Source organism: Loxodonta africana, chromosome 10, assembly GCF_030014295.1.
Source record: "Loxodonta africana isolate mLoxAfr1 chromosome 10, mLoxAfr1.hap2, whole genome shotgun sequence".
Classification (NCBI taxonomy): Eukaryota; Metazoa; Chordata; class Mammalia; order Proboscidea; family Elephantidae; genus Loxodonta; species Loxodonta africana.
The window spans coordinates 11,899,592-11,926,117 of record NC_087351.1 but is presented as its reverse complement, the minus strand read 5'-3'; the positions used below and the strand labels follow the sequence as shown (position 1 = coordinate 11,926,117).

The 26,526-nt window shown below is 41.3% G+C and overlaps 1 protein-coding gene across 1 annotated transcript in view; it reads right to left on the bottom strand.

The window, feature by feature from the left end:
* Positions 1 to 315: 315 nt before the first annotated feature.
* CATSPER2 (cation channel sperm associated 2) overlaps positions 316 to 26,526 on the bottom strand; it is a 41,131-nt gene continuing 14,920 nt past the window's right edge. The window contains exons 7-12 of the mRNA XM_064292043.1: positions 24,856 to 25,034; positions 24,544 to 24,643; positions 24,154 to 24,210; positions 8,534 to 8,730; positions 8,012 to 8,179; positions 316 to 5,718 (exon numbers count right to left, since the gene is read on the bottom strand). Of these exons, the coding sequence (XP_064148113.1) occupies positions 5,687 to 5,718; positions 8,012 to 8,179; positions 8,534 to 8,730; positions 24,154 to 24,210; positions 24,544 to 24,643; positions 24,856 to 25,034 (733 nt within the window). The 3' untranslated portion in view covers positions 316 to 5,686. The remainder of the gene's footprint in view (positions 5,719 to 8,011; positions 8,180 to 8,533; positions 8,731 to 24,153; positions 24,211 to 24,543; positions 24,644 to 24,855; positions 25,035 to 26,526) is intronic.

The following is a 26,526-nucleotide window of genomic DNA, read 5'->3' as shown; positions in this document are numbered from 1 at the left end:
AGAGGGTAGAGGGGGTCAGAAGCTGGCCAAATGGACACGAAAAGAGACAGTGGAGGGACGGAATGTGCTGTCTCATTAGGGGGAGAGCAATTAGGAGTGTATAGCAAGGTGTTTATAAATTTTTGTATGAGAGTCTGACTTGATTTGTAAACTTTCACTTAAAGCACGATAAAAATAAAAAAAAGAATGCAGTGACAATATATGGACAAATTATGATAAAGCAAAATTGGTATTGATTTATAGCCAACAATACCATATTGAACATACAGAAAGTTATTAGGGTAACACAGTAGATAGAAGCTATACTGTTTATTATAAAATTTCTCTTTCCTTCTTACATTATTATTTGCATACTTCATGCTATAATAAAACAAATGTTTAATGTTTCTGCTTCCAAGTGAGAACACATTAGGTTCTAGTATGGAATATCTGGGTGGTGCAGTTAACATACTCAGCTGCTAACCAAAAGGTTGGAGGTTCAAGTTCACCCAGAGGTACCTCAGAAGAAAGGCCTGGAGATCTATTACCAAAAACTCAGTCATTGAAAACCCTATGGAACACAGTTCTACTCTGACACACATAAGGTCATAATGAATCAAGGTCAACTCAATGGCAACTGGTTGTATAGTATTTAAAGATGTAAGTAAGAATTAGAGACCAAAAGGGAAAATATATTCAGAAATAAAATCTTAATACAAACTATACATGAAAAAAAATTTAGTTATATCACAAATATCTAAATTCTAACTTCACTTCCAAAACACTCCTCAGGAAACTCTCAAGGGTTACCTGGCATAAAACTTGAATACCTTCCTTGACTTAAGAATCTAGGTGAAAGATATAAATCCAAAAAAGCCTGTCGCCATCAAGTCAACTCTAATAATGACCCTATAGGACAGAGTAGAACTGCTCCATAGGGTTTCCAAGGAGCGGCTGGTAGATTCAAACTGCTGACCTTTTGGTGAGCAGCCTTAGCTCATCATAGCTCTTAACTTCTGTGCCACCAGAGCTCCGGTGAAATACAAGGTTGTTGTTAGGCTTGGACTCATAGCGACCCTATGTACAACAAAACAAAACACTGCCTGGTCCTGCGGCATGCCCACGATTGTTATGCTTGAGCCCATTATTGCATCCACTGTGTCAGTCCATTTCATTGAGGGTCTTCTTCTTTTTTAATGACCCTGTACTTTACCAAGCACGATGTCCTTCTCCAGGGACTGATCTCTCCTGACAACATGTCCAAATACAAGATGTAGTCTCGCCATCTTTGCTTCTAAGAAGCATTGTGGTTGTACTTCTTCCAAGATAGATTTGTTCGTTCTTTTGACAGTCCGTGGTATAGTCAATATTCTTTGCCAACACCACAATTCACAGGCATCAATTCTTCTCTCTTCCTTATTCATGTCCAGCTTTCACATGCATATGATGTGATTGAAAATACCATGGCTTAGGTCAGGCGCACCTTAGCCTTCAAGACATCTTTGCTTTTCAACTCTTTGAAGAGGTCCTTTGCAGCAGATTTGCCCAGTGCAATGCTTCTTATGATTTCTTGACCGCTGCTTCTATGGGTGTTGATTGTGGATCCAAGTAAAATGAAATTTTAGACAACTTCAATCTTTTCTCCATTTATCATGATGTTGCTTATTGGTTCAGTTGTGAGGATTTTTGTTTTCTTTATGTTGATGTGCAATCTATACTGAAGGCTATGGTCTTTGATCTTCATCAGTAAGTGCTTCAAGTCCTCTTCACTTTCAGCAAGCAAGGTTGCGTAATCTGCATAACGGAGGTTGTTAATGAGTCTTCCTCCAATCCTGATGCCCCGTTCTTCTTCATCTAGTCCAGCTTCTCGTATTATTTGCTCAGCATAGAGATTGAATAGGTATGGTGAAAGGATACAACCTTGATGCACAACCTTTCCTGACTTTAAGCCATGCAGTACCCCCTTGTTCTGTCCAAACAACTGCCTCTTGATCTATGTAGGGGCTCCTTATGAGCACAATTAAGTGTTCTGGAATTCCCATTCTTTGCAATGTTACCCATAAGTTGTTAAGATCCACACAGTCGAATGCCTTTGCATAGTCAATAAAACACAGGTAAACATCTTTCCGGTATTCTCTGCTTTCAGCCGAGATCCATCTGACATCAGCAATGATATCCCTGGGTCCATGTCCTCTTCTGAATCCGGCCTGAATTTCTGGCAATTCTATTGCTGCAGCCGCTTTTGAATGATCATCAGCAAAATTTTACTTGTATATGATATTAATGATAGTTTGATAATTTCTGCATTCGGTTGGATCACCTTTCTTGGGAATAGGCATAAATATGGATCTCTTCTAGTTGGTTGGCCAGGTAGTTGTCCTCCAAATTTCTTGGCATAGGTGAGTGAGCGCTTCCAGTGCTGCATCTGTTTGTTGAAACATCTCAGTTGGTATTGCATCAGTTCCTGGCGCCTTGTTTTTCGCCAATGCCTTCAGTGCAGCTTGGACTTCTTCCTTCAGTACCGTTGTTTCTTGATCATATACTACTTCCTGAAATGTTGAACATCAACCAGTTCTTTTTGATATAGTGACTCTGTGTGTTCCTTCCATCTTCTTTTGATGCTTCCTGCATCGTTTAGTATTTTCGCCCATAGAATCCTTCACTATTGCAGCTTGAGGCTTGAATTTTTTTTTCAGTTCTTTCAGCTTGAGAAAGGCAAGCGTGTCCTTCCCTTTTGGCGCTCCCCGCACATGTCATTGTAATACTTTGTCTTCTTGAGTCGCAGGGATATATTCAGAGTAGGGGCAAGGATAAAAAGGAAGATAAAAGAGGTAATGGATGAATTGTCAGTAGGGATTTGATCCACAGACTTTAAGAATATTTGTATTTAGTCAGAAAACTGTTTAGCAGCTACGATCACATTTTTTTTTTTTTTTTTTTATCACATGGTTTGGAGCCCTGGCAACACGCAGGGAGCATTCATTTGATTTTTTTTCTTTATAGAAATCTAGGAAAGGATCAATCATCAAATATCTGTAAAGCAATGCTTTTCAAACTTCGATGTGCATATGAATCACCTGATTCAGTAGGCTTGATACGTATTACCTGAGGTTCTGCATTTCTAACAAGTTCCCAGATGAAGCCAATGCCTCAGACCACACTTTGCACAAACCTACTCAAAGATGCTATTCAAAGAGCATCTACTTTGTGGATAGCATATGTCGGATTTTTTAAATAATGCTTCCTTACTCTGTTTTATTATGCTTATTGTATTCTGATTGCTAAATTCAGCAGATGCTCCAGTCCTAATTTTACTGGACCATTTCTTTCTTTAAATTCTCTCTTGACTCTAGGGACATTACTCTAGAATGCTTATCCTCCTGTCTATCCCCCTCTCAGGCTCCTTCGCTGGCTCCTCTTCCTCCTCCTATCTCTTAAATGTTCCTGTTTCCCAGGTTTCTGTCCCAAGCTGTTTTACCACTCTTTGTACTAAGTGGAAATCTTTTGTTATTTCTAATTCTAGTTGATTCTTTTGGAATTTCTAGGTATAAAATCATGTCTCAAAATAGGATTTTTAGTTTTTCTTGCCAAATATTTATGCTGTATTTCTCATGATAGGGAGAATTTCTAATACAGCATTGTATGCACTAAAAAAAAAAAAAATTGTTGTATTAGAAATTTTAAGAATATTTTTGTTTGTTTCCTCATTTTATGGGGAATGACTAAAATACTTTTCCTTGAAACGTGATGTTGATTCTTAGTTTTAAATAATCTTTACTTGTGTCAATTCATTTTTAATTGAGATATTAACTCACCATTTTAAAGTGTACAATTCAGTGGTTTTTAATATATTCACTATGTTGTGCAACCAACACCACTATGTAATTCCAGAACATTCCCATCACCCCCAAAAGAAACACCGTACCTTTTAAGAGTCATTCCTAATTTCTCCCTCCCCACTAATCTACTCTCTATCTCTATGGAGATATTTTGAACATTCACTTTTCTTTTTCCTATGTTGGCTTTTTCTAGACATAATCTTTAGTGATGAATACTACAGAGGACTTTACAGTTCCTTCGGCATCATCCATTCTATCCCTCCCCTATTGTGTAGCAGTCTTGGAAGTTGGATATGACTGACCCCGCCTCCCGGTCCAGAACATCCATCTTACCTCCCTGATTGGTTCGGGAGTGGGCATATGACCTAACTGGGTCCAATCCGAGTGATGCTTGGGACTTTGTATATGTGTGTATGTGTTTGAGGTTTAATTTACATACAGTTAATGCTCAGATTTTAAGTGCACAGCTTGTTGAATTTTTACATCTGTATATATCTGTGTAACCGCCATGCAGATTAAGATATAGAAAATTACCAGCTCCCCAGAAGGCTCCCTTGTGTTCGTTCCTGGTCAGTATCCACATTCCAAGAATAACTGCTATTCTGACTCAAAGTTCAGGAGTTTTGTTCAATGACTGAGAAAGAAGTCATGGTCTCCCTTCCCCTGGATGTGACTAAAGAAGTCTGTAGGCTGGGAGCTGCAGGAAACTATCTGGCTACTTGAGCAATGACAGCCTAAGGGTAAAGCAGACACGTGGAAGAGAACAGAGACAAAAGGACTGCAGAGAAACAAAAGCTTGATGATGGTGCATTTTTATATCAAATCAACCCTGAAGCCACACTACCTCTGAACTGCCCAGTCACAAGAGCTAGAAAGTACTTTTATCGTTTAAGTGGTTTAAATTATATTTTTCTCAACCGACTCAGAATTTTTAACCTGGGTTAGAATCTTAGCTCTGCCTCTTACTTAGTATGTGCCTGTGGGCAAGTTACGGAACTTATCCAAGTCTCAATTTTCTGATCTCTAAAATGGAATATACATACATACCATATATACATACATGAGATAAATACATACATATTATATATATATCCTCATATATGCTAAGCACCCAATAAAATAATTTTAAACAATAAATATTTCTAAAGACTCGAATCCTCGACAATGCAATGGGATCCCTTCTAGAGAATAAATTTCCAGTAACCAGAAACAGTAAGCTTCAGACGGATAATCGCCTTCAGTGATGTTCTAAAAGGGGCTCCTGCTTTGACAGGAGACAGACTAACCCTGAGATCCCACTAACAGGAAACATCTACAGAACACTTACTGATTTGAACACCAGGAGAGTAGAATCACAGCCTGGAACAATAGCAAGGATATGGAACAAAGGGGCTCCCCTTTGGCCCAGGAACAGGTAAAGCTGATTAAAGTTAACAGTGCGCAGGAGAGAAAATGTTAGTAGAGTAGGGGATACAACAACAGTTTTCAATGATATGTTTGTAAGCGCTGCTTACCCCCACACAAAGGCCTTTCCCATCCGAGGACTATCAAGGCTCCGTGTGTGGGGACTCTCTGAGGAAGCAGAGGTTGCAGGAAGGGTGAGGGCTAGGGTGATGAAGTTGAGAAAAGCCAGGCTCAGGAGCTATGGAAAGGAGAGAAAGCCAGGGACCACAGGCTCTCCTGGCATCTGAACTCATTTTTTCATGTGACCTTATGCCTTTCAGTATCCATTATGTCTCAGAGACAGACCACTGAGCAACTATCAGCAGTATTTATTAGACACTTTTACTTTGAGTTCTCCCTTTGGAACCATTCTCTTCATCATTTTTTGCTGGGCCCAAAGATATCGAAGCCATCCACCGTTAGCTTTACTTGTCTTCGAAGTTCATCAGCGCCTGCACTGTAAAGAAACAGACTGTGAGACTGGAGAGCTAAGAATATTCAGAACATACAAATGTTTGGTGAAGACTATGTTTTTCCTGGTTCCGGGTTCCCACACAAAAATTTTTACTTTAAGCCATATGAGTCTGTGTATGCTTTGCTATAGATAATCAAGTTAATCAGGATTAAAGAATCCAGCTTGCTAACTTTTCCTTCCTTTCACCCTGCACTCTAGGCTCCCCAGAGAACAACGGGGAAGGCTGGGCTGGATGAACCACAGGCAACATTTTGAAGTAGGCAAAGCCTATCTTTAAGGAGCTCTGGTGGCGTAATGGTTAAGTGCTCGGCTGCTAATGGAAAAGTCAGGGGTTTGACTCCACTATCTGCTCCAAGGTCTGCTCCTATAAAGATTTACAGCCTAGGAAACCCCATGAGGCAGGTCTACTCAACTATGAATTATAACTGATTTGATGGCACCCAACAACAAAGTGTCTCTAACATTCTGCCTCAAATTCAGTGTTCCAGTATTATTAATTCCTCGTATTACCCTCCAGTGCCCACCACACACACACCACACATACACATGCCACACACACACACACATATACACCACACACGCATACACACCACACACACATACACACCACATACACACCACACACACACCACACATACCATACACACATCACACACACATCACACCACACACACTCCATACTCACACCACACACACATCACACACATATACACCACACCACACCCACATACACCACACACACGCCACACACACATCACACACACATCACACACATACCACACACACCCACACCACACACCCACATATACACACATACCACACATGCACCACACACACCACACATGCACCACACACACATACACACACACAGGCCGCACACACGCACCACACACACACACCACACAAGCACCACACACGCACCACACACACCACACACATACCACACACACACCACACATACACCACATACCATACATGCAACACACACACCACACACATATGCACCACAGACACACCACGCACACCATGTACACCACACACACACCACACACACCACACATGCACCACACACACCACACACATACCACACACAAACACCACACACACCACACATGCAACATGCACACACCACACGTATACAAACCACACACACACAGACACACCACACACACCACACACATACACCACACACACCACACACACCACACAGACACATACACACCACACACACACCACACATGCACCACACACACCACACACACATACCACACACATACACCACACACACACCACACATGTACACACCACACACACAGACACACCACACACACCACACACACACCACACACATACACCACACACACACCACACATGCAACATACACGCACCAGACATGTACACACCACACACACACAGACACACCACACACACACCACACACACACCACACACATACCATACACACACCACACACACGCACCACAGACACACACATGCCACAGACATTCCCCCTCTCTAATTTAATTCTTATTTTCACACTGGGTTGATTTCAACTACTTATGAGGAAGAAAGCTCAGATAACATAATCCATATTGAACGGCAAAAACCTGCCCCTAACCCTTCTAGTTTTTGTGTTTTTAGAGGGAACATTTATTAATTTAAATTAATCTCCAAGTGGTGAAGTAAAAATTTTAGGAAATGAGAGGCAAAAATTCAGCTTATGTTACACTCCGCTATTTAAATCCCACCACTTCTCTCTAGGCTGAGACTAGTCAATCAAGCCACGCCGAGTGCCGACACTAGCAGGGACTAAAAGGGAAGTCAAGTCTGTAACTCATAAAGCTCTTCTGGGGGCTTCAGGCAGTAAGCACCGGTGGGCTTTCTGCTTGCTGCCTCATCCCCACGGCTGTCTAACCTGAGCCTGAGGCCCTATATTGAGGTCTGAAATGTGACATTCAAAGACAGGAAATACCTACAGAAGGGGTGGGCTGCCCAACCCTGCAAAAGCCCACCTTGTCCTAATTCCCAAAAAGTGGAATTGGACACTTGTCTCTCGGGAAACAAGATCTTATAGGATTTGGGCGTCCCCTGCTGGAGAAGCAGAGTTGCTACGTTTTTTCTGTGCCCAGAATGTGACATGCCGAGTCAAGGGTGTGCCTTTTTTAGGTCTGAAGTGGAAATCGAGAGGCTGAGATGCCAAAACAGTAGACACCCTTCTTCCTTCTGCCCAGCTATGTACTTCACTCCTCGTCCCCATCACTGTCCTAAATCCATACCTGCAAACTCTTGCAACCGTTTACGCTCCTCTAGGTTATACTGAAGCTTTTCCAGCAACTCAAAATATCGGAAGAGTGAATCTCTGGGCCAAACAACGCGTTCCTCCTGGTCCAAGTCCATTAGGCCAGGCAGATTCTGGTGCACATGAGTCTCCCAGTCCAACTGACCTGTAGGGAAGAATGCTTCTTAGAAGCATGTCTCGACTTGTAGAAGTTGGTTAAAGGCTGGTAAATCCTACTGCGGGGGAGAGGCAGGGATGAAAGAGGAAATAGGAAGCAGCGAAGGAGAAGGGTACATTACCAAGAGGCCACTTTTTACAATGTGCAGAGGGAACCTCGGCTGCACTTACCCAGAGTAAAGCAGAAGTACAGGGGAAAGGAAGAAACTCCAAGAAAAGGAAATCAGACAGGCAAAAGACACAATAGGGAAGCAGACAGAGTGCGATAGCTCCTATTAAGATTAGGATGCCTCATAGAGGAAAAGGGGAGCCTGCATTCAGATGCAAGAAAGCTGCTTCTCACCAATAGCTTCAGGACCTCTGGACTCAGAAGCCGAAGAAGAGTAGGATGATGCGGAGGAGGAAGATGAGGACTTTTTTGCTTTTGACAAGGAATCTTCTGCTTTTGCTGATGTTACTGAATTCTTTTTAACAGCATTTTGTTTCGTCTCATCTTCTGAATTTTCTGAGTCCAAAGTGCCCCTTTTTTGATCAGCTCCTCTGTAAGGTAAAAGGCAAAATTTTATTGCTTCAAATATATTTACAGGGTATGGCTAGTTCATTCCTTATTCTGGTCCTGGTCCTGCCCATACCCTGAAGCTGAGACTTCAGGCAACAAGGGTCAAACTGCTCCCCAAATCTAAGCGTAGGCATTTTCAGCCTCAATTATCCCCATCTGATACACCTTTTCAGTGCTCCACACCATAGAGCTCTGTGCTCAATTCTACTCAGACCTCAGAACCTGTAATGATTAAGGTTGTGTGTCAACTTGGCTGGGCCACGATCCTCAGTGATTTGATAGTTGTAAAATGGTGTGATCACTTCCATGATGAGATTTGATATTATCTGATCACTTCCATGATGGGATCTGCTGTGATAGCCAATCAGTTGAAAGGGAGTTTCCTTGGGGGTATGGCCTGCATCGAATATAATTGAATATTCTGGCAAGGCCTGTGGGCTCTTGCTTGTTCTGGATCCTGCAGCTGGCTCCTGTTCATCAGATCTCCGGTCCTTGTGACTTGAGCTAGCAGCTTCCCTGTGGTCTTGCCTGCCAATCTTTGGGATTCGTCGATCTTCACAGCCTATGAACAACAGCCCTGCCCTCTGACTTGCCCATCTTGGGTCTTGGGTGCTCTGGTGACTGTAGAAGTGGTATTCACAATAATACCTGCTTACCTGGGACATTCCAGCCTCTACAACCATGTGAGCCATATCCTTGATATAAATCTCTCTATACCTATATTTACACGTTTTACTGGTTTTGCTTCTCTGGAGAACCCAACCTAAGACATGTGAGCCATATCCTTGATATAAATCTCTCTATACCTATATTTACACGTTTTACTGGTTTTGCTTCTCTGGAGAACCCAACCTAAGACAGTATCCCACCTTATTTTGCCAAGCTTTAGCTCCCTACTCTGTGGCTGTATGCCTATAACACCACACCTGTAGCCTCTGACCCCCTCAACTTCATCTCTTAATAGTGTAGCGTGCTTGGGCTCAGCTCTTATCTTCTCCATGTACACTCCTTTCCTCAGTGAACTCATCTCCTAACTTAAATGCCTACTAAATGGCAAATTTAAACCTCCAATCTAGGCTTCGCTCCCAAATTCAGACTTGTACACACAACTTTTACTCACATATCACCACTTGTCTAATAACCCAAAAACTCATTGCTGTCGAGTTGATTAAGACTCATAGAGACTCTGTAGGACAGAGCAGAACTGCGGTATAGGGTTTCCAAGGCTGTCATCCTTACGGAAGAAGGCTGCCACATCTTTCTCCTACACAGCAGCTCGGGGATTTTAACTGCTAACCTTTCAGTTAGCCAGCTCTTTGCCCACCAAACCTCTTCCAACTGTACCCCTTCCCCATCTCAACTAATTCGTCCTTCTAGTTGCTCAGACCAAAACTTTGGAGTCATCCTTAACTATTCTCTTCTCTCATACTCCACATCCAATCCATTAAGAAATTCTGTTTACCTTCAAAATACATCTTTTTTTTTAAAGTTTATTGTGCTTTAGGTGAACGTTTACAAATCAAGTCAGTCTCTCATACAAAAACCTATACACACCTTGTTATGTACCCCTAGCTGCTCTCCCTCTAATGTGACAGGACACTCCTTCTCTCCACACTGTATTTCCCGTGTCCATTCAGCCAGCTCCAGGCCCCCTCTGCCTTCTCATCTCTCCTCCAGACAGAAGCTGCCCACATAGTCTTACGTGTCTACCTCAACCAAGAAGAAACTCACTCCTCACCAGTATCATTTCCCGTCTTATAGTCCAGTCCAATCCCTGTCTGAAGAGTTGGCTTCAGGAATGGTTCCAGTCTTGGGCTAACAGAGGGCCATGACCTCCAGAGTCCCTCCAGTCTCTGTCAGACCATTAAGCCTGGTTTTTTTACGAGAATTTGAGGTCTGCATTCCACTGTTCTCCTGCTCCAACAAAGATTCACTGTCGTGTGCCCTGTCAGAGCCATCATCTGTGGTAGCTGGGCACCATCTAGTTCTTCCAGTCTCAGGCCAATGGAGTCTCTGGTTTAGGTGGCCCTTTCTATCTCTTGGGCTCATATTTACCTTGTGTCTATGATGTTCTTCACTCCCCTTTTCTCCAGGTGGATTGAGACCAATTGATACATCTTAGATGGCCGATTGCTAGCATTTAAGACCCAGACACTACTCACCAAAGTGGAATGAAGAATGCTTTCTTAATACATTTTGTTGTCAGTTGACCTAGATGTCCCCTGAAACCATGCCCCCCAGACCCCCATCCCTGCTACTCTGGCCTTCGAAGCATTTGGTTGTATTCGGGAAACTTCCTTGCTTTTGGTTTAGTCCAGTTGTGCTGATCTCCCCTGTATTGTGTGTTGTCTTTCCCTTCACTTAAAATAGTTCTTATCTACTATCTAATTAGTGAATACCCCTCTCGTCCCCTCTTCACCTTCATAACCATCAAAGACTGTTTTCTTCTGAATACATCTCTTCTTACTACCTCACTAATATCACACTCATTTCCGAGCCACCATCGTTTCTTGCCTGGATAGCAGCATAGCCTCCTAACTGGTCTGTCTACTCCTTTCTTTGTTCTTCATCAAGACAGTAACCAGAGTAATCCTTCTTTTTTTTTTTTTAATCATGTTTGTTCTTTTTATTGTGCTTTAACTGAAAGTTTACAAATCAAGTCAGTCTCTCATACAAAAATTTATATACACCTTGCTATATACTCCTAATTGCTCTCCCCCTAATGAGACAGCACACTTCTTCCCTCCACTCTCTCTTTTCATGTCCATTTGGCCAGCTTCTGACCCCCTCTGCCCTCTTATCTCTCCCCTCCAGACAAGAGATGCCAACATATTCTCAAGTGTCTACTTTATCTCAGAAGCTCGTTCTTCACCATTATCATTTTCTATCCCATTGTCCAGCCCAATCCCTCGCTGAAGAGTTGGCTTTGAGAATGGTTCCTGTCTTGGGCTAACAGGAGGTCTGGGGACCATGACCACCAAAGTCCTTCTAGTCTCAGTCAGACCATTAAGTCTGGTCTTTTTATAAGAATTTGGGGTCTGCATCACCACTGTTCTCCTGCTCCCTCAGGGGTTTTCTTTTGTGTTCCCTGTCAGGGCAGTCATCGGTTGTAGCCGGGCACCGTCTAGTTCTTCTGGTCTCAGGCTGATGTAGTCTCTGGTTTATGTGGCCCTTTCTGTCTCTTAGGCTCATAATTACCTTCTGTCTTTGGTGTTCTTCATTCTTCTTTGCTCCAGGGGGGTTGAGATCAATTGATGCATCTTAGATGGCTACTTGCTAGCGTTTAAGACCCCAGACGCCACTCTCCAAAGTGGGATGCAGACTGTTTTCTTAATAGATTTTATTACGCCAGTTGACTTAGATGCCCCCTGAAACCATGGTCCCCAAACCTCCGACCCTGCTATGCTGGCCTTCGAAGTGTTCAGTTTATTCAGGAAACTTCTTTGCTTTTGGTTTAGTAAACTTGTGCTGACTTTTCCTGTGCTGTGTGTTGTCTTTCCCCTCACCTAAAATAATTCTTCTCTTTTTTATCTAATTAGTGAATACCTTTCTCCCATGCTCGCTCATTCCCTCCTCTCATAACCATCAAAGAACATTTTCTTCTCTGTTTAAACTATTTCTCGAGTTCTTGTAATAGTGGTCTTATACAATATTTGTCCTTTTGCAACTGACTAATATCACTCAGCATAATGCCTTCCAGATTCCTCCATGTTACGAAATGTTTCACAGATTCATCATTGGTTCTTTATTGATGCTTAATATTCCATTGTGTGAATATACCATAATTTATCCATTCATCCATTGATGGACACCTTGGTTGCTTCCACATTTTTGCTATTGTAAACAGTGCTCCAACAAACATGGGTGTACATATATCTTTTGTGTAAACGCTCTTATTTCTCTAGGATATATTCCAAGGAGTGGGATTGCTGGATCACATGGTAGTTTTATTTCTAGCTTTTTAAGGGAGCGCCAAATCGATTTCCAAAGTGGTTGTACCATTTTACATTCCCACCAGCAGTGTAGAAGTGTTCCAGTCTCTCCACAACATTTATTATTTTGTGTTTTTTTTGGCTAATGCCAGCCTAGTTGGAATGAGATGGAATGTCATTGTAGTTTTGATCTGCATTTCTCTAATACTTATGATCCTGAGCATTTCCTCATGTATCTGTTAGCTACCTGAATGTCTTCTTTAGTGGACTGTCTGTTCCTTTCTTTTGCCCATTTTTAATTGGGTTATTTGTCTTTTTCTAGATGAGTTTTTGCAGTATCATGTAGATTTTAGAGATCAGGTGCTGATCGGAAATGTCATAGCTAAAAACATTTCCCCAGTTTGTAGGTAATCTTTTTACTCTTTTGCTGAAGTCTTTGGATGAGCATACGTGTTTCATTTTTAGGAGCTTCCAGTTATCTAGTTTTCTTCCGCATTGTTAGTAATGTTTTGTATACTGTTTATGCCATGTATTAGGGCTCCTAGCGTTGTCCCTATTTTTTCTTCCATGATCTTTTCATTTTAGATTTTATATTTAGGTCTTCGATCCATTTTGAGTTCATTTTTGTGCATGGTGTGAGGTATGGGTCTTGTTTCATTTTTTTGTAGATGGATATGCAGTTATGCCAGCACCATTTCTTAAAAGGACTGTCTTTTCCCCATTTAACTGTTTTGGGGCCTTTGTCAAATATCAGCTCCTCATATTTGGATAGATTTATGTCTGGATTCTCAATTCTGTTCCATTGGTCTATGTATCTGTTGTTGTACCAGTACCAGGCTGTTTTGACTACTGTGGCAGTATAATAGGTTCTAAAATCAGGTAGGTTCTTCTTTTTCAGTAATACTTTACTTATCCTGGGCCTCTTTCCCTTCCATATGAAGTTGGTGATTTGTTTCTCCATCTCATTAAAAAATGCCACTGGAATTTGGATTGGAATTGCATTTTATCTATAGATCGCTTTTGTTAGAATAGACATTTTTACAACGTTCAGTCTTCCTATCCATGAGGAACAAGGTATGTTTTTCCACTTATGTAGGTCTCTTTTGGTTTCTTGCAGTAGTGTCATGTAGTTTTCTTTGTGTGAGTCTTTTACATCTCCGGTAAGATTTATTCCTAAGTATTTTATCATCTTGGGAGCTACTGTAAATGGCATTGATTTGGTGATTTCCTCTTCAAGGTTCTTTTTGTTGGTCTAGAGGAATCTAACTGATTTTTGTATGTTTACCTTGTATCCTGATACTCTGCTGAACTCTTCTATTAGTTTTAGTAGTTTTTTTAAGGATTCTTTAGGGTTTTCTGTGTATAAGCTCATGCCATCTGCAAATATACTTTTACTTCTTCCTTGCCAATCTGGATGCCCTTTATTTCTTTATCTAGCCTAATTGCTCTGGTTACGACTTTCAGCAAAATGCTGAATAAGAGTGGTGACAAAGGGCATCCTTGTCTGGGTCCTAATTTCAAGGGAATACTTTCAGACTCTCTCCATTTAGGATGATGTTGGCTATTGGCTTTGTGTAAATGCCCTTTATTATGTTGAGGAATTTTCCTTCTAGTCCTATGTTGCTGAGAGTTTTTATCATGAATGGTGTTGAACTTTGTCAAATGCCTTTTCTGCATCAATTGATAAAATCATGTGGTTCTTGTCTTTTGTTTTCTTTGTATGATGGATTACATTAATTGTTTTTCTAATGTTGAACCATCCCTGCATACCTGGTATGAATCCCACTTGGTCATGGTGAATTATTTTTTCAATATGTTGTTGAATTCTATTGGCTAGAGTTTTGTTGAGGATTTTTGCATCTAAGTTCATGAGGGATATAGGTTTGTAATTTGCTTTTTTTTTGTGGTGTCTTTACCTGGTTTTGGTATCAGGGATATGCTGTCTTCATAGAATGAGTTTGGTAGTATTCCATCATTTTCTATGCTCTGAAATACCTTTAGTTGTAGTGGTGCTAACTCTTCCTGAAAATTTGGTAGAACTCTGCAGTGAAGGCGTCTGGGCCAGGGCTTTTTTTTGTCGGGAGTTTTTTGATTACCTTTTCAATCTCTTCTTTTTTTATGGGTCTATTCAGTTGTTCTATCTCTGTTTATGTTAGTTTAGGTAGGTAGTGTGTTTCTAGGAATTCATCCATTTCTTCTAGATTTTCAAATTTGTTAGAGTACAAATTTTCATAGTATCTGAGATGATTCTTTTAATTCAGTTGGGTCTGTTGCAATATCGCCCATCTCATTTCTTACTGGGGTTATTTTTTTCTTCTCCTGTTTTACTTTTGTCAGTTTGGCCAAGGGTTTATCAATTCTGTTAATTTTTTTCAAAGAACCAGCTTTGGCTTTGTTAATTCTTTCAATTGTTTTTCCTGTTTCATTTAATTCTGCTCTAATTTTTATCATTGGCGTTCTTCTGGTGTCTGAGGGTTTCTTTTGTTGCTCTCTATTTGTTCAAGTTGTAGGGATAATTCCTTGATTTTGGCCCTTTCTTCTTTTTCTATGCGTGTACTCATTGATACAAATTGACCTCTGAGCACTGCTTTCGCTGTGTCCCAAAGATTCCGATAGGACGTGTTTTCATTCTCATTGAATTCTGTGAATTTCTTTATTCCATCCTTAATGTCTTCTATGACCCAGTCATTTTTGAGCAGGGTATTGTTCAGTTTCCAAGTGTTTGATTTCTTTTCTCTGCTTTTTCTGTTATTGATTTCTACTTTTATGGCCTTATGGTCAGAGAAGATGCTTTGTAATATTTCAATGTTTTGGATTTTGCTAAGGCTTGCTTTATGACCTAATATGTGGTCAATTCTAGAGAATGTTCTATGTGCACTAGAAAAGAAAGTATATTTGACTGCTGTTGGGTGGAGCGTTCTGTATATGTCTATAAGGTCAAGTTGGTTGTTCGTGGCATTTAGATTGTCCGTGTCTTTATTAAGCTCCTCTCTGGATGTCCTGTCCTTCACCGAAAGTGGTGTGTTGAAGTCTCCTACTATAATTATAAAGCTGTCTATCTCACTTTTCAATGCTGTTAAAGTTTGTATTATGTATCCTGCAGCCCTGCCACTAGGTGCATAAATATTTAATATGGTTATATCATTCTGGTATATCGTCCCTTTAGTCATTATATAGTGTCTTTCCTTATCCTTTGTGGTGGATTTAACTTTAAAGTCTATTTTTTCAGAAATTAATATTGCCACTCCTGCTTTTTTTTGACGGTTGTTTGCTTGATATATTTTTTTTCCGTCTTTTGAGTTTTAGTTTGTTTGTGTCTCTAAGTCTAAGGTGTGTCTCTTGTAGGCAGCATATGGATGGATCAAGGTTTTTAATCCATTCTGCTACTCTCTGTGTCTTTATTGGTGCATTTAGTCCATTTACATTCAGTGAAATTATGGATAGGTATGAATTTAGTGCTGTCATTTTGGTGTCTTTTTTTGCGTGTTGTTGACCGTTTCTTTTTCCCACTTAATCTTTTGTGCTGAGTAGTTTATCTTTATATATTGTCTTATCCTCTTATTCATTGTTGTTGATTTTGTTTCTGCTCAGTCTCTATTTTTTTCTTGTATTTTATCTTGATGTGTACAATAGTGTATCTCCTTTGTGGTTACCTTAATATTTACCCCTATTTTTCTAAATTTAAACCTGACTTTTATTTCTTTATATCGCCTTGTCTTCCTCTCCATATGAAAGATGTATGACTACATTTCTTAGTCCCTCTTTATTGTTTTAATGTTGTCTTCTTTTACATAATAACATCACTGTTTCCCTGTTTTGAGGGTTTTTTAATCTTGATTTATTTTTGTGATTTCCTTGTCTGGGTTGACATCTGATTGCTCTGTCCAGTGTTCTAGTCTTGGGTTGATATCTGATATTATTGATTTTCTAGCCAAAGAACTCCCATTAGTATTTCTTGTACTTTTGGTTTGGTTTTTAAGAATTCCCTAAACTTCTGTTTATCTGGAAATGTCCTAATTTCACCTTCATATTTGAGAGACAGTTTTGCTGGATATATGATTCTTGGCTGGCATTTTTTTTTCCTTCAATGCTTTACGTAAGTCATCCCATTGCCTTCTTGCCTGCACGGTTTCTGCTGAGCAGTCTGAGCTTATTCTTATTGACACTAATTTGTACGTGACTTTTTGTTTATCCCTAGCTGCTCTTAAAATTCTCTTTTTATCTTTGGTTTTGGCAAATTTGATTATAACATGTCTTGGTGAGTTTCTTTTAAAATCTACCTCATGTGGAGATCGATGAACATCTTGGATAGATACCTTCTCATCTTTCATGGTATCAGGGAAGTTTTCTGCCAACAAATCTTCAAAAATTCTCTCAGTATTTTCTGTTATCACTCCCTGTTCTGGTACTCCAGTTGTGTAGGTTATTTCTCTTGATAGCGCCCCACAGCATTCTTAAGGTTTCTTCATTTTTTAAAATTCCTTTATCTGATTTTTTCCCAAATATATTGGTACCAAGCGCTTTATCTTCAAGTTCGCCAATTCTGCCTTCCACTTGCTCAATTCTGCTCCTCTGACTTTCTATTGAGTTGTTTACTTCTGTGATCTTATTGTTAATCTTCTGAATTTCTAATTGCTGTCTATGGATTCTTCCAGCTTATTAAGTTTTTCATTATGTTCCTGAATAATGTTTTTAATTTCTTCAAATGCTTTATCTGTGTGTTCCTTAGCTTGTTCTGCATACTGCCTGATCTCCTTCCTGATGTCTTGAAGAGTTCTGTATATTAATCTTTTGTATTCTTCATCTGGTAACTCCAGGAAGGTACTTTCATCTGGAAGATCCCTCAATTTTTTGTTTTGAGAGCTTGTTGAAGTGATCATGGTCTATTTCTTTATGTGATTTGATATTGACTGTTGTCTTCGAGCCATCTATAAGTTATTGTATTAATTTATTTTGTTCGCTTACTATATCCTAGCTTTTTGGTTTGTTTTGTTTTGGTATGCCCAAATGGGTTGCTTGAATGAGCCAGCCTGATTATTTTCACCTTTGAAGGTCTGACATCTTGTCACCAGAAGGCTAGAGCTGTTATCAGGTATATCAGTCTAGGAGTCCATTCACTTTTCTTGTATGGATTCAGCTCAGGTGTCCAGGTACTTCGTCATCAAGTGTGTGGTACAGGCTCTGTCTTACAGTCTTAGAGGGGCAGGGGTGATTGGTGTAGGTACCAGTATCTGGTTGCAGCAGGGGGTCACACTCTGAACAAGGCAGGGAGCTGAGAATCATCTCCCAAGTGTCTCTGAGGGAAGCACATCCCTGTTCCCTAGAGCGCACAGGTGGGTGGGTTCTGCAGACGGACCATGGGCACCAAAAGTTTTTGGTTGTAAGGACTGGGTGGTACCAGTTTTCCTTGGACCCTTGTTGCGGGTGGCTGGGTGACCTGAGCAGACTCACCAGTCCTTAGGCCCCTGATGTGGGTAGGTGAGGACCCTGTTTAATAGGTGAAGTGGTGTTAAACATCACTCACTCACCTCTCCACCACACAGCTGAAACAGTTGCAGTCTGCCAACAAAGGCCTATTCTCCTTAAATAAGCCCAAACAGGTCCATGCAGGAGGGAAAGGTACTCAAATTCCATGGGCCATTCATGCCTGGGCAGGAGCTGTCTCTGTCTTGAGCTCCCCAGCTTAGTGGAGCTGGCAAATTATCTTTTCCCCCAGTTGTGAATTTATTCCTTCTCCAAGGCCAGGAGGATGGCTCTAGGTGCTCAACAAGGCCTATCACAGGCCCAGAGAAATCAACAGCCACTGAAGCCAACTTGGAGGTGGGGCGGGGAGGGGGGGGGCGTGGTAAAATACACGCAAGTACTTAGCTTTTGCCGAGAGTGCCGTTCTTCTCTAGTTCCGGAGGTGTGAGTAGGCACCACCAGCCTGCTGCAGCCGCTCCCGGGAATGGTACCTGAAGGCTCCCGGGTATTCAGGTCAGGTAACACCTCTCTGCTTCTGAACCGTCTCTTCCTCCCCCTGCTGCTCAGTCCATTTTCTGACTTTGCCTTTGATGTTCAGGGCTCCTAGCCTGTCATAAATATAATCGTTTCACTTGTTTTGGGGGGCCTTTGTTGTAAGAAGGCTCGTTGGAAGTGTCTGTCTATTCTGCCATCTTGGCCCTGCCCCCCAGAGTAATCCTTCTTAAATATAAGTCACTTCAAGACACTCCTCTGCTCACCATTTCACTCAGAATGAAAAGCCCAAGTCCCTACAATGGCCCCCATGGCCATAAAGGATGGGGACTCCATCATCTCTTGGATCTCATCTCTTACCAGCCCTTCTCCTTCCCACTGCTCATTTTGCTCCTGTCACAATGGCCTCCTTGTTTCTCAAACACATTAGGCATGCTTCTGCCTTAGGACCTTTGCACTGGGTGTTCCCTCTCCTGAAACACTCTTCCCGTAGATATTTACATAGTATTCCCCTCACCTCGTTCGAGGCTTTGCTTAAATGTTACCTTTTCAATGAGGCAATTCTGACCACTTTGTTGAAAAGTACAACCCATCCTCAACCCCCGCCCTATGCATCCAATTCCCCTTACCCTGTTCTACTTTTTAGTTTTTCATAATGCTAATCATATTTTAACATATTAAATAATTTACTTATTCAATATGTTCATTTTTTTAAATAATTTTTATTGAGCTTTAAGTGAACGTTTACAAATCAAATCAGTCTGTTACATATAAGCTTATATACACCTTATTCCATACTCCCACTTAATCCCCCCTAATGAGTCAGCCCTTCCAGTCTCTCCTTTCATGACAATTTTGCCAGTTTCTAACCATCTCTACCCTCCTATCTCCCCTCCAGACAGGAGATGCCAACACAGTCTCAAGTGTCCACCTGATACAAGTAGCTCACTCTTCGTCAGCATCTCTCTCCAACCCATTGTCCAGTCCCTTCCACGTCTGATGAGTTGTCTTCCGGAATGGTTCCTGTCCTGGGCCAACAGAAGGTTTGGGGACCATGACCGCCAGGATTCCTCTAGTCTCAGTCAGACCATTAAGTCTGGTCTTTTTATGAGAATTTGGGGTCTGCATCCCACTATCCTCCTGCTCCCTCAGAGGTTCTCTGTTGTGCTCCCTGTCAGGGCAGTCATCGGTTGTGGCCGGGCACCATCTAGTTCTTCTGGTCTCAAGACGATGTACGTCTCTCGTTCATGTGGCCCTTTCTGTCTCTTGGGCTCATAGTTATTGTGTGACGTTGGTGTTCTTCATTCTCCTTTGATCCAGGTGGGTTGAGACCAATTGATGCATCTTAGATGGCCGCTTGTTAGCATTTAAGACCCCAGACGCCTCATTTCACAGTGGGATGCAGAATGTTTTCATAATAGAATTATTTTGCCAATTGACTTAGAAGTCCCTTTAAGCCATAGTCCCCAAACCCCCGCCCTTGCTCCGTTGACCTTTAAAGCATTCAGTTTATCCAGGAAACTTCTTTGCTTTTGGTCCAGTCCAGTTGAGCTGACCTTCCATGTATTGAGTATTGTCCTTCCCTTCACCTAAAGTAGTTCTTATCTACTAACTAATCAGTAAATAACCCTCTGCCACCCTCCCTCCCTCCCCCCTCGTAACCACAAAAGTATGTGTTCTTCTCAGTTTATACTATTTCTCAAGATATTATAATAGTGGTCTTATACAACATTTGTCCTTTTGCCTCTGACTAATTTCACTCAGCATGATGCCTTCCAGGTTCCTCCATGTTATGAACTGTTTCACAGATTCCTCACTGTTCTTTATCGATACGTAATATTCCATTGTGTGAATATACCACAATTTATTTAACCATTCATCCGTTGATGGACACCTTGGTTGCTTCCAGCTTTTTGCTATTGTAAACAGAGCTGCAATAAACATGGGTGTGCATATATCCGTTCATGTGAAGGCTCTTATTTCTCTAGAGTATATTCCGAGGAGTGGGATTTCTGGGTTGTATGGTAGTTCTATTTCTAACTTTTTAAGAAAACGCCAGATAGATTTCCAAAGTGGTTGTACCATTTTACATTCCCACCAGCAGTGTATAAGAGTTCCAATCTCTCCGCAGCCTCTCCAACATTTATTATTTTGTGTTTTTAGATTAATGCCAGCCTTGTTGGAGTGAGATGGAATCTCATCGTAGTTTTAATTTGCATTTCGCTAATGGCTAATGATCGAGAGCATTTTCTCATGTATCTGTTAGCTGCCTGAATATCTTCTTTAGTGAAGTGCGTGTTCATATCCTTTGCCCACTTCTTGATTGGGTTGTTTGTCTTTTTGTGGTTGAGTTTTGACAGAATCATATAGATTTTAGAGATCAGGCGCTGGTCGGAGATGTCATAGCTGACAATTCTTTCCCAGTCTGTAGGTGGTCTTTTTACTCTTTTGGTGAAGTCTTTAGATGAGCATAGGTGTTTGATTTTTAGGAGCTCCCAGTTATCTGGTTTCTCTTCGTCATTTTTGGTAATGTTGTGTATTCTGTTTATGCCTTGTATTAGGGCTCCTAACGTTGTCCCTATTTTATCTTCCATGATCTTTATCGTTTTAGTCTTTATGTTTAGGTATTTGATCCACTTGTAATTAGTTTTTGTGCATGGTGTGAGGTATGGGTCCTGTTTCATTTTTTTGCAAATGGATATCCAGTTATGCCAGCACCATTTGTTAAAAAGACTATCTTTTCCCCAATCAACTGACACTGGGCCTTTGTCAAATATCAGCTGCTCATATGTGGATGGATTTATATCTGGGTTCTCAATTCTGTTCCATTGGTCTATGTGCCTGTTGTTGTACCAGTACCAGGCTGTTTTAACTACTGTGGCTGTATAATAGGTTCTAAAATCAGGTAGAGTGAGGCCCCCCACTTTCTTCATCTTTTTCAGTAATGCTTTACTTATCCGAGGCTTCAATATGTTCATTTTTCATTGTCTCTTTCTTCCCTACCAATATGTAAGCTCCCTGAGGGCAGGCATTATAGTCTATTTTGTTCACTTGATATATCCCAAGTACCCAATAAGTATTCAATAATTATTCATTGAGTAGATAAATGATTTTATTTCTCCTTCTGCTATTTTGTCCACTACTGAACTCAGGTTTGAAAGCAGTATCTGTTTCGTTGAAGATGCTTGCATGAGTTTTCTGTGGCTACTATAACAAATTACCACAAACTTGGTGGCTTAAAACAACAGAAATTCATTCTCTCACAGTTCTGGAGTCCAAACGTCCAAAATCAAAGTGTTGGCAGGGCCATATTCCCTCTGGAGGCCCTAGGGGAGAAGGTTCCTTATCTCTTCTAGCTTCTGGTAGCTGCCCAGCATTCCTTGGATTCCCTTAGGCTGTGGCTACATTAAGGAGCCCTGGTGGCACAGTGGTTAAAGCACTTGGCTGCTAACCAAAAGGTCAATGGTTCAAACCCACTAGCCCCTCTGCAGAAGAAAGATGTGGCAGTCTGCTTCTAGTAAGATTTACAGCTTTGGAAACTCTATGGGGCAGTTCTACTCTGGACTCAGTGGCAGTATGGGTGGGTGGCTACACTACTCCGATCTCTGCCTCCATCTTCACATTGCCTTCTCGTCTCCCCTGTGTCTTCTGTTCTTCTGTCTCCTTTTTTATTTTTATTGTACTTTAGATGAAAGTTTACAGAGCAAACTAGTTTCTCACTAAACAATACACATATTGTTTTGTGCCACTGGTTGCCAACCCCACAACATGGCAATACTCTCCCTTTCTTGACCTTAGGTTCCCCATTACCAGCTTTCCTGTCCCCTCTTGCCTTCTCAACATTGCCCCTGGGCTAGTGTGCCCATTTAGTCTCCTTTTGTTTTATGGGCCTGTCTAATCTTTGGGTGAAGGGCAAACCTCAGGAATGACTTCATTACTGACCTAAAAGGGTATCAGGGGCCATGTCTTGGGGTTTCTGCAGTCTCTGTCAGACCAATAAGTCTGTTTTTTTTTGTTTTTGTTAGAACTTTGTTCTACATTTTTCTCCTGCTCTGTCTGGGACCCTCTATTGTAATCTCTGCCAGAGCAGTCGGTCGTGATAGCCCGGCTCCATCTAGTTGTGCTGGACTCAGTCTGGTGGAGGCTGTGGTAGTTGTGGTCCACTAGTCCTTTGGACTAATCTTTCCCTTCAGTCTTTGGTTTTCTTCATTCTCCCTTGCTCCATACAGGGTGAGACCAGTGGAGTATCTTAGATGGCCGCTCAGAAGCTTTTAAGATCCCAGACTTTACTCACCAAAGTAGAAGGCAGAACATTATCTTTATAAACTCTATTATGCCAATTGAGCTAGATGGTCCCATGGTCCCAGGGACCATGGTCCCCAGAGCCCTCAGCCCAGCAATTTGGTCCCTCAGGGGGTCTGGACATGTCTTGCAGCATCCACGACCTTGCCTTCGTCAAGTTGTGTAGACTTTCTATTGTGTAGTGTCTTACCCTTCATCAAAGTTATCACTTATCTACTATCTAGTGTTTTTCCCTCTCTACCTGTCCCCTCCCTCGTAACCATCAAAGGTTGTTTCTTTCTATGTGTAAATCTTCTCATGAGTTTTTATAATAGTGGTCTCAAACAGTATTTGTCGTTTTGTGATTGACTTATTTCACTCAGCATAATGCCCTCCAGATTCATCCATGTTATGAGATGCTTCACAGATTCATCATTGTTCTTTATTGTTGCATAATGCTCCATTGTGTGTATGTACCATAGTTTACCCGTTCATCTGTTGATGGGCATCTAGGTTGTTTCCACCTTTTTGCTGTTGTGAACAATGCTGCAATGAACATGGGTGTGCATACGTCTATTCATGTGATGGCTCTTATTTCTCTAGGACATATTCCTAGGAGTGGAATTGCTTGATCATACGGTATTCCCATTTCTAGCTTTTTAAGGAAGCACCATATCATTTTCCAAAATGGTTGTACCATTTTGTATTCCCACCAGCAGTGCATAAGAGTTCCAACCCCCCTGCAACCTCTAAAACATCTGTTATTTTCTTTTTTTTTTATTATTATTTGTGCCAGTAATGCCGGGGTAAGATGGTATCTCATTGTAGTTTCGATCTGCATTTCTCTAATGGCTAATGATCGCCAGCATTTCCTCATATGTCTGTTAGCCGCTTGAATGTCTTCTTTGGTGAAGTGTCTGTCCATTTCCTTTGCTCCTCTTCTGTCTCTTATATGGACACTTGTTGGATTTAGGGCCCATCCAGATTATCCAGGATGAGCTCCTCTTGAGATCCTTAACTTAATTACATTTGCAAAGACCTTTTTTCGAAATAAGGTCACATTACAGGTTCTGGGGGTTAGTATGTGAACATATATTTTTTGGGGGGTAACAATTCAACCCGTTATAATGAACAGTTATTAAATGAATGAATTCTTTCTCAAAGTCAATCTTTATCTCTGTTTTTCTACCCTCTCTTCCATGTTTTTCCATCCCAGGTCACATATACACTCCTAACCTGGTATCGATTTTGCTATGACTTGACTTCATTGCCTCAGGGGACAGGTTTTGTCTCCTGCAAAACAAAATACAAAAGAATGAAGACAGCTGTATCAAGCAGGAATATAGTAAGGGAAAAAGAGAGAGAGAGAGAGAGAAAGAATTCAGATGAAAAAATGGAAAACACTGAGTGGGAGGAAAGAATTGTAGGAAAGGGGTGAAAAAGATTGGAGAAGCCCCAACACTGGATAGAGAATCAGGTGACATTCTACATTGGGGGAATTTGTAACTCTGGGGGAAATCTTCTGTCACAAGGGAAAAGAGGGATCATGGCCAAGTAGTAGGAACGGGGAATGAGGTCAGGAAACCCTTGAGAACTAAGGCTGCGTTTGAAAATGGGGAAGCAGACCTCTGGATAATCTGCTGCTTGAATATGCCGGCTTTATGCTGAACCTCCAGATGTGTCATCTCCTCATTCAGCTCGTTCCTGATATTCTGGAAGTTAGTAACTGCCCCAAAGAGCCACCAGGAGTTGGCAGATGCTGGTGACCAACTCTGGGGATAGGGCTTGGGTGAGGGGAAACCAAGTGAAATGTCCATTTCAGGCCCCATGCCTTCCTGCTACACCAGGTTCTCTCTATCCACATCTACGAATCCCAGCTTTCCCAGTCACTTCTTCCCAGCTATGCCCCCCATCAAGTTTCAATTCCTACTTGCTTACCCATCATGGCTACTATGATATTTCGAAAAATAATGGAGCCAAGCAACAACCAAAGGATGACATAGATGCTACTGAAGGTGCGGCTGACTTCAGGTACCTTCCAGACATCTTGAAGCAATGCATACCAGTGGTCCAAGGTGAAGAGAATGAACACAGTCACTAGGGAATTTAGCACGTCCCTAAAGAAAATGGAGGAGTGCATATCTATATATAGAAGCAGAGATCTAAACCTCTTAGAATCAGTATCATTCTTACTTTTAAAGCAACATAAGAACGTTTCTCTGTAATGTATTCTGGCCTTTGGGTCCTTTTCTAGCATACTCAATACTCCAGCTTATCATTCTTCAGTTCGAGGATATTTTATAAGGTTTTCCTTTATCATGAACAATATATGAATACCTCTCACTATTTCCTTTAGTACCTGGGGTATACTCAATAAACAGGTGTTGGCTGTTTTTTTTTTTTTTTTTTTTTTAATGAATGAATCAACAACTAGATATCATTTTTTTAAGTTCATTCAACATTCTCTGTGGACATCACCTAACAGGTCACTTACAAATTTAGCAAACATCATCCCTATTTAGCTGATATGGATGATACGAACTGACAGGCAAGTAAACGGATGAATATGTTACATAAACATATGTGATCCCAAATAACCGTCAAGAATATATCACAAAAGTTCTCAGGAAGCTGTCCAAATAGTTCTTCTTTCCTTCCTAGTTCCCCATATACGATTTATTGAAAACATCAGGGCTTGAACTGGATGAATCCTAGGATTTCCTTCACTCAATACTTTTATAAAACTACCTGTTGGAATCTAAGACAGACCTGAGAGGTACTGAAAAGATTAGATTTCAGTTTCTAAATAAGATTGCTGTTGTTGCTCTTGTGTGCCGTCCTGTCGATTCTGACTCATAGCGACTCTATATGACAGAGTAGAACAGCACTGTAGGGTTTCCGAGGCTGTTATCTTTACAGGAGCAGGTCACCTTCGGAGCGACTGGTGGGTTTGAACCAGCAACCTTGTGGTTAGCAGTCCAGTACTTAACCATTGGGCCACCAGGGAAGATTATCTCCTCCAAATTCAAGTTGACTTCTACTAACAATCAGTGCTTTCTTTGTGACCTTATCCAGGTCTTACTTTTGAATGAGTATAAGTGCTTCTGTAATTCCCACACCTAAAGGGCCTATCGTGATTAGGGTGAGTAAACCCAGTGACCCTGCTTAAGAGTAGGAGTAACACTTATTGATCACTTACAGTACGTCAAGTACTATGCTAAGTGCGTAAGTGCATTACCTCATTTCATCCTCACACTTCTATGAGGTAACACTACTATCCTCGTTTTTCACATAAGGTAACCGAGGCATAGAAGCCAGGGCTTAACCACTGAAGGAGTATGCTGCTATTGAAGTATGGCTGATAAGGGTGTGTTTGAATTTGTAAAACCTAGAGTAAACATAGAGCCCTGGTGGCTCAGTAGTTAAGAGCTTGGCTGCTAACCAACAGATCATCAGTAAAATCCACCAGCTGCTCCTTGGGAACCCTATGGCTATGAGGGCGGTTCTACTCTGTCCTATAGAGTGGCCAGCTGTCCTATACTCAAAATCAGAGGTAACACCACTCACTATTCCTTTGCTTTCTCTTTCCCTTTCCTTACCGTGTTTATC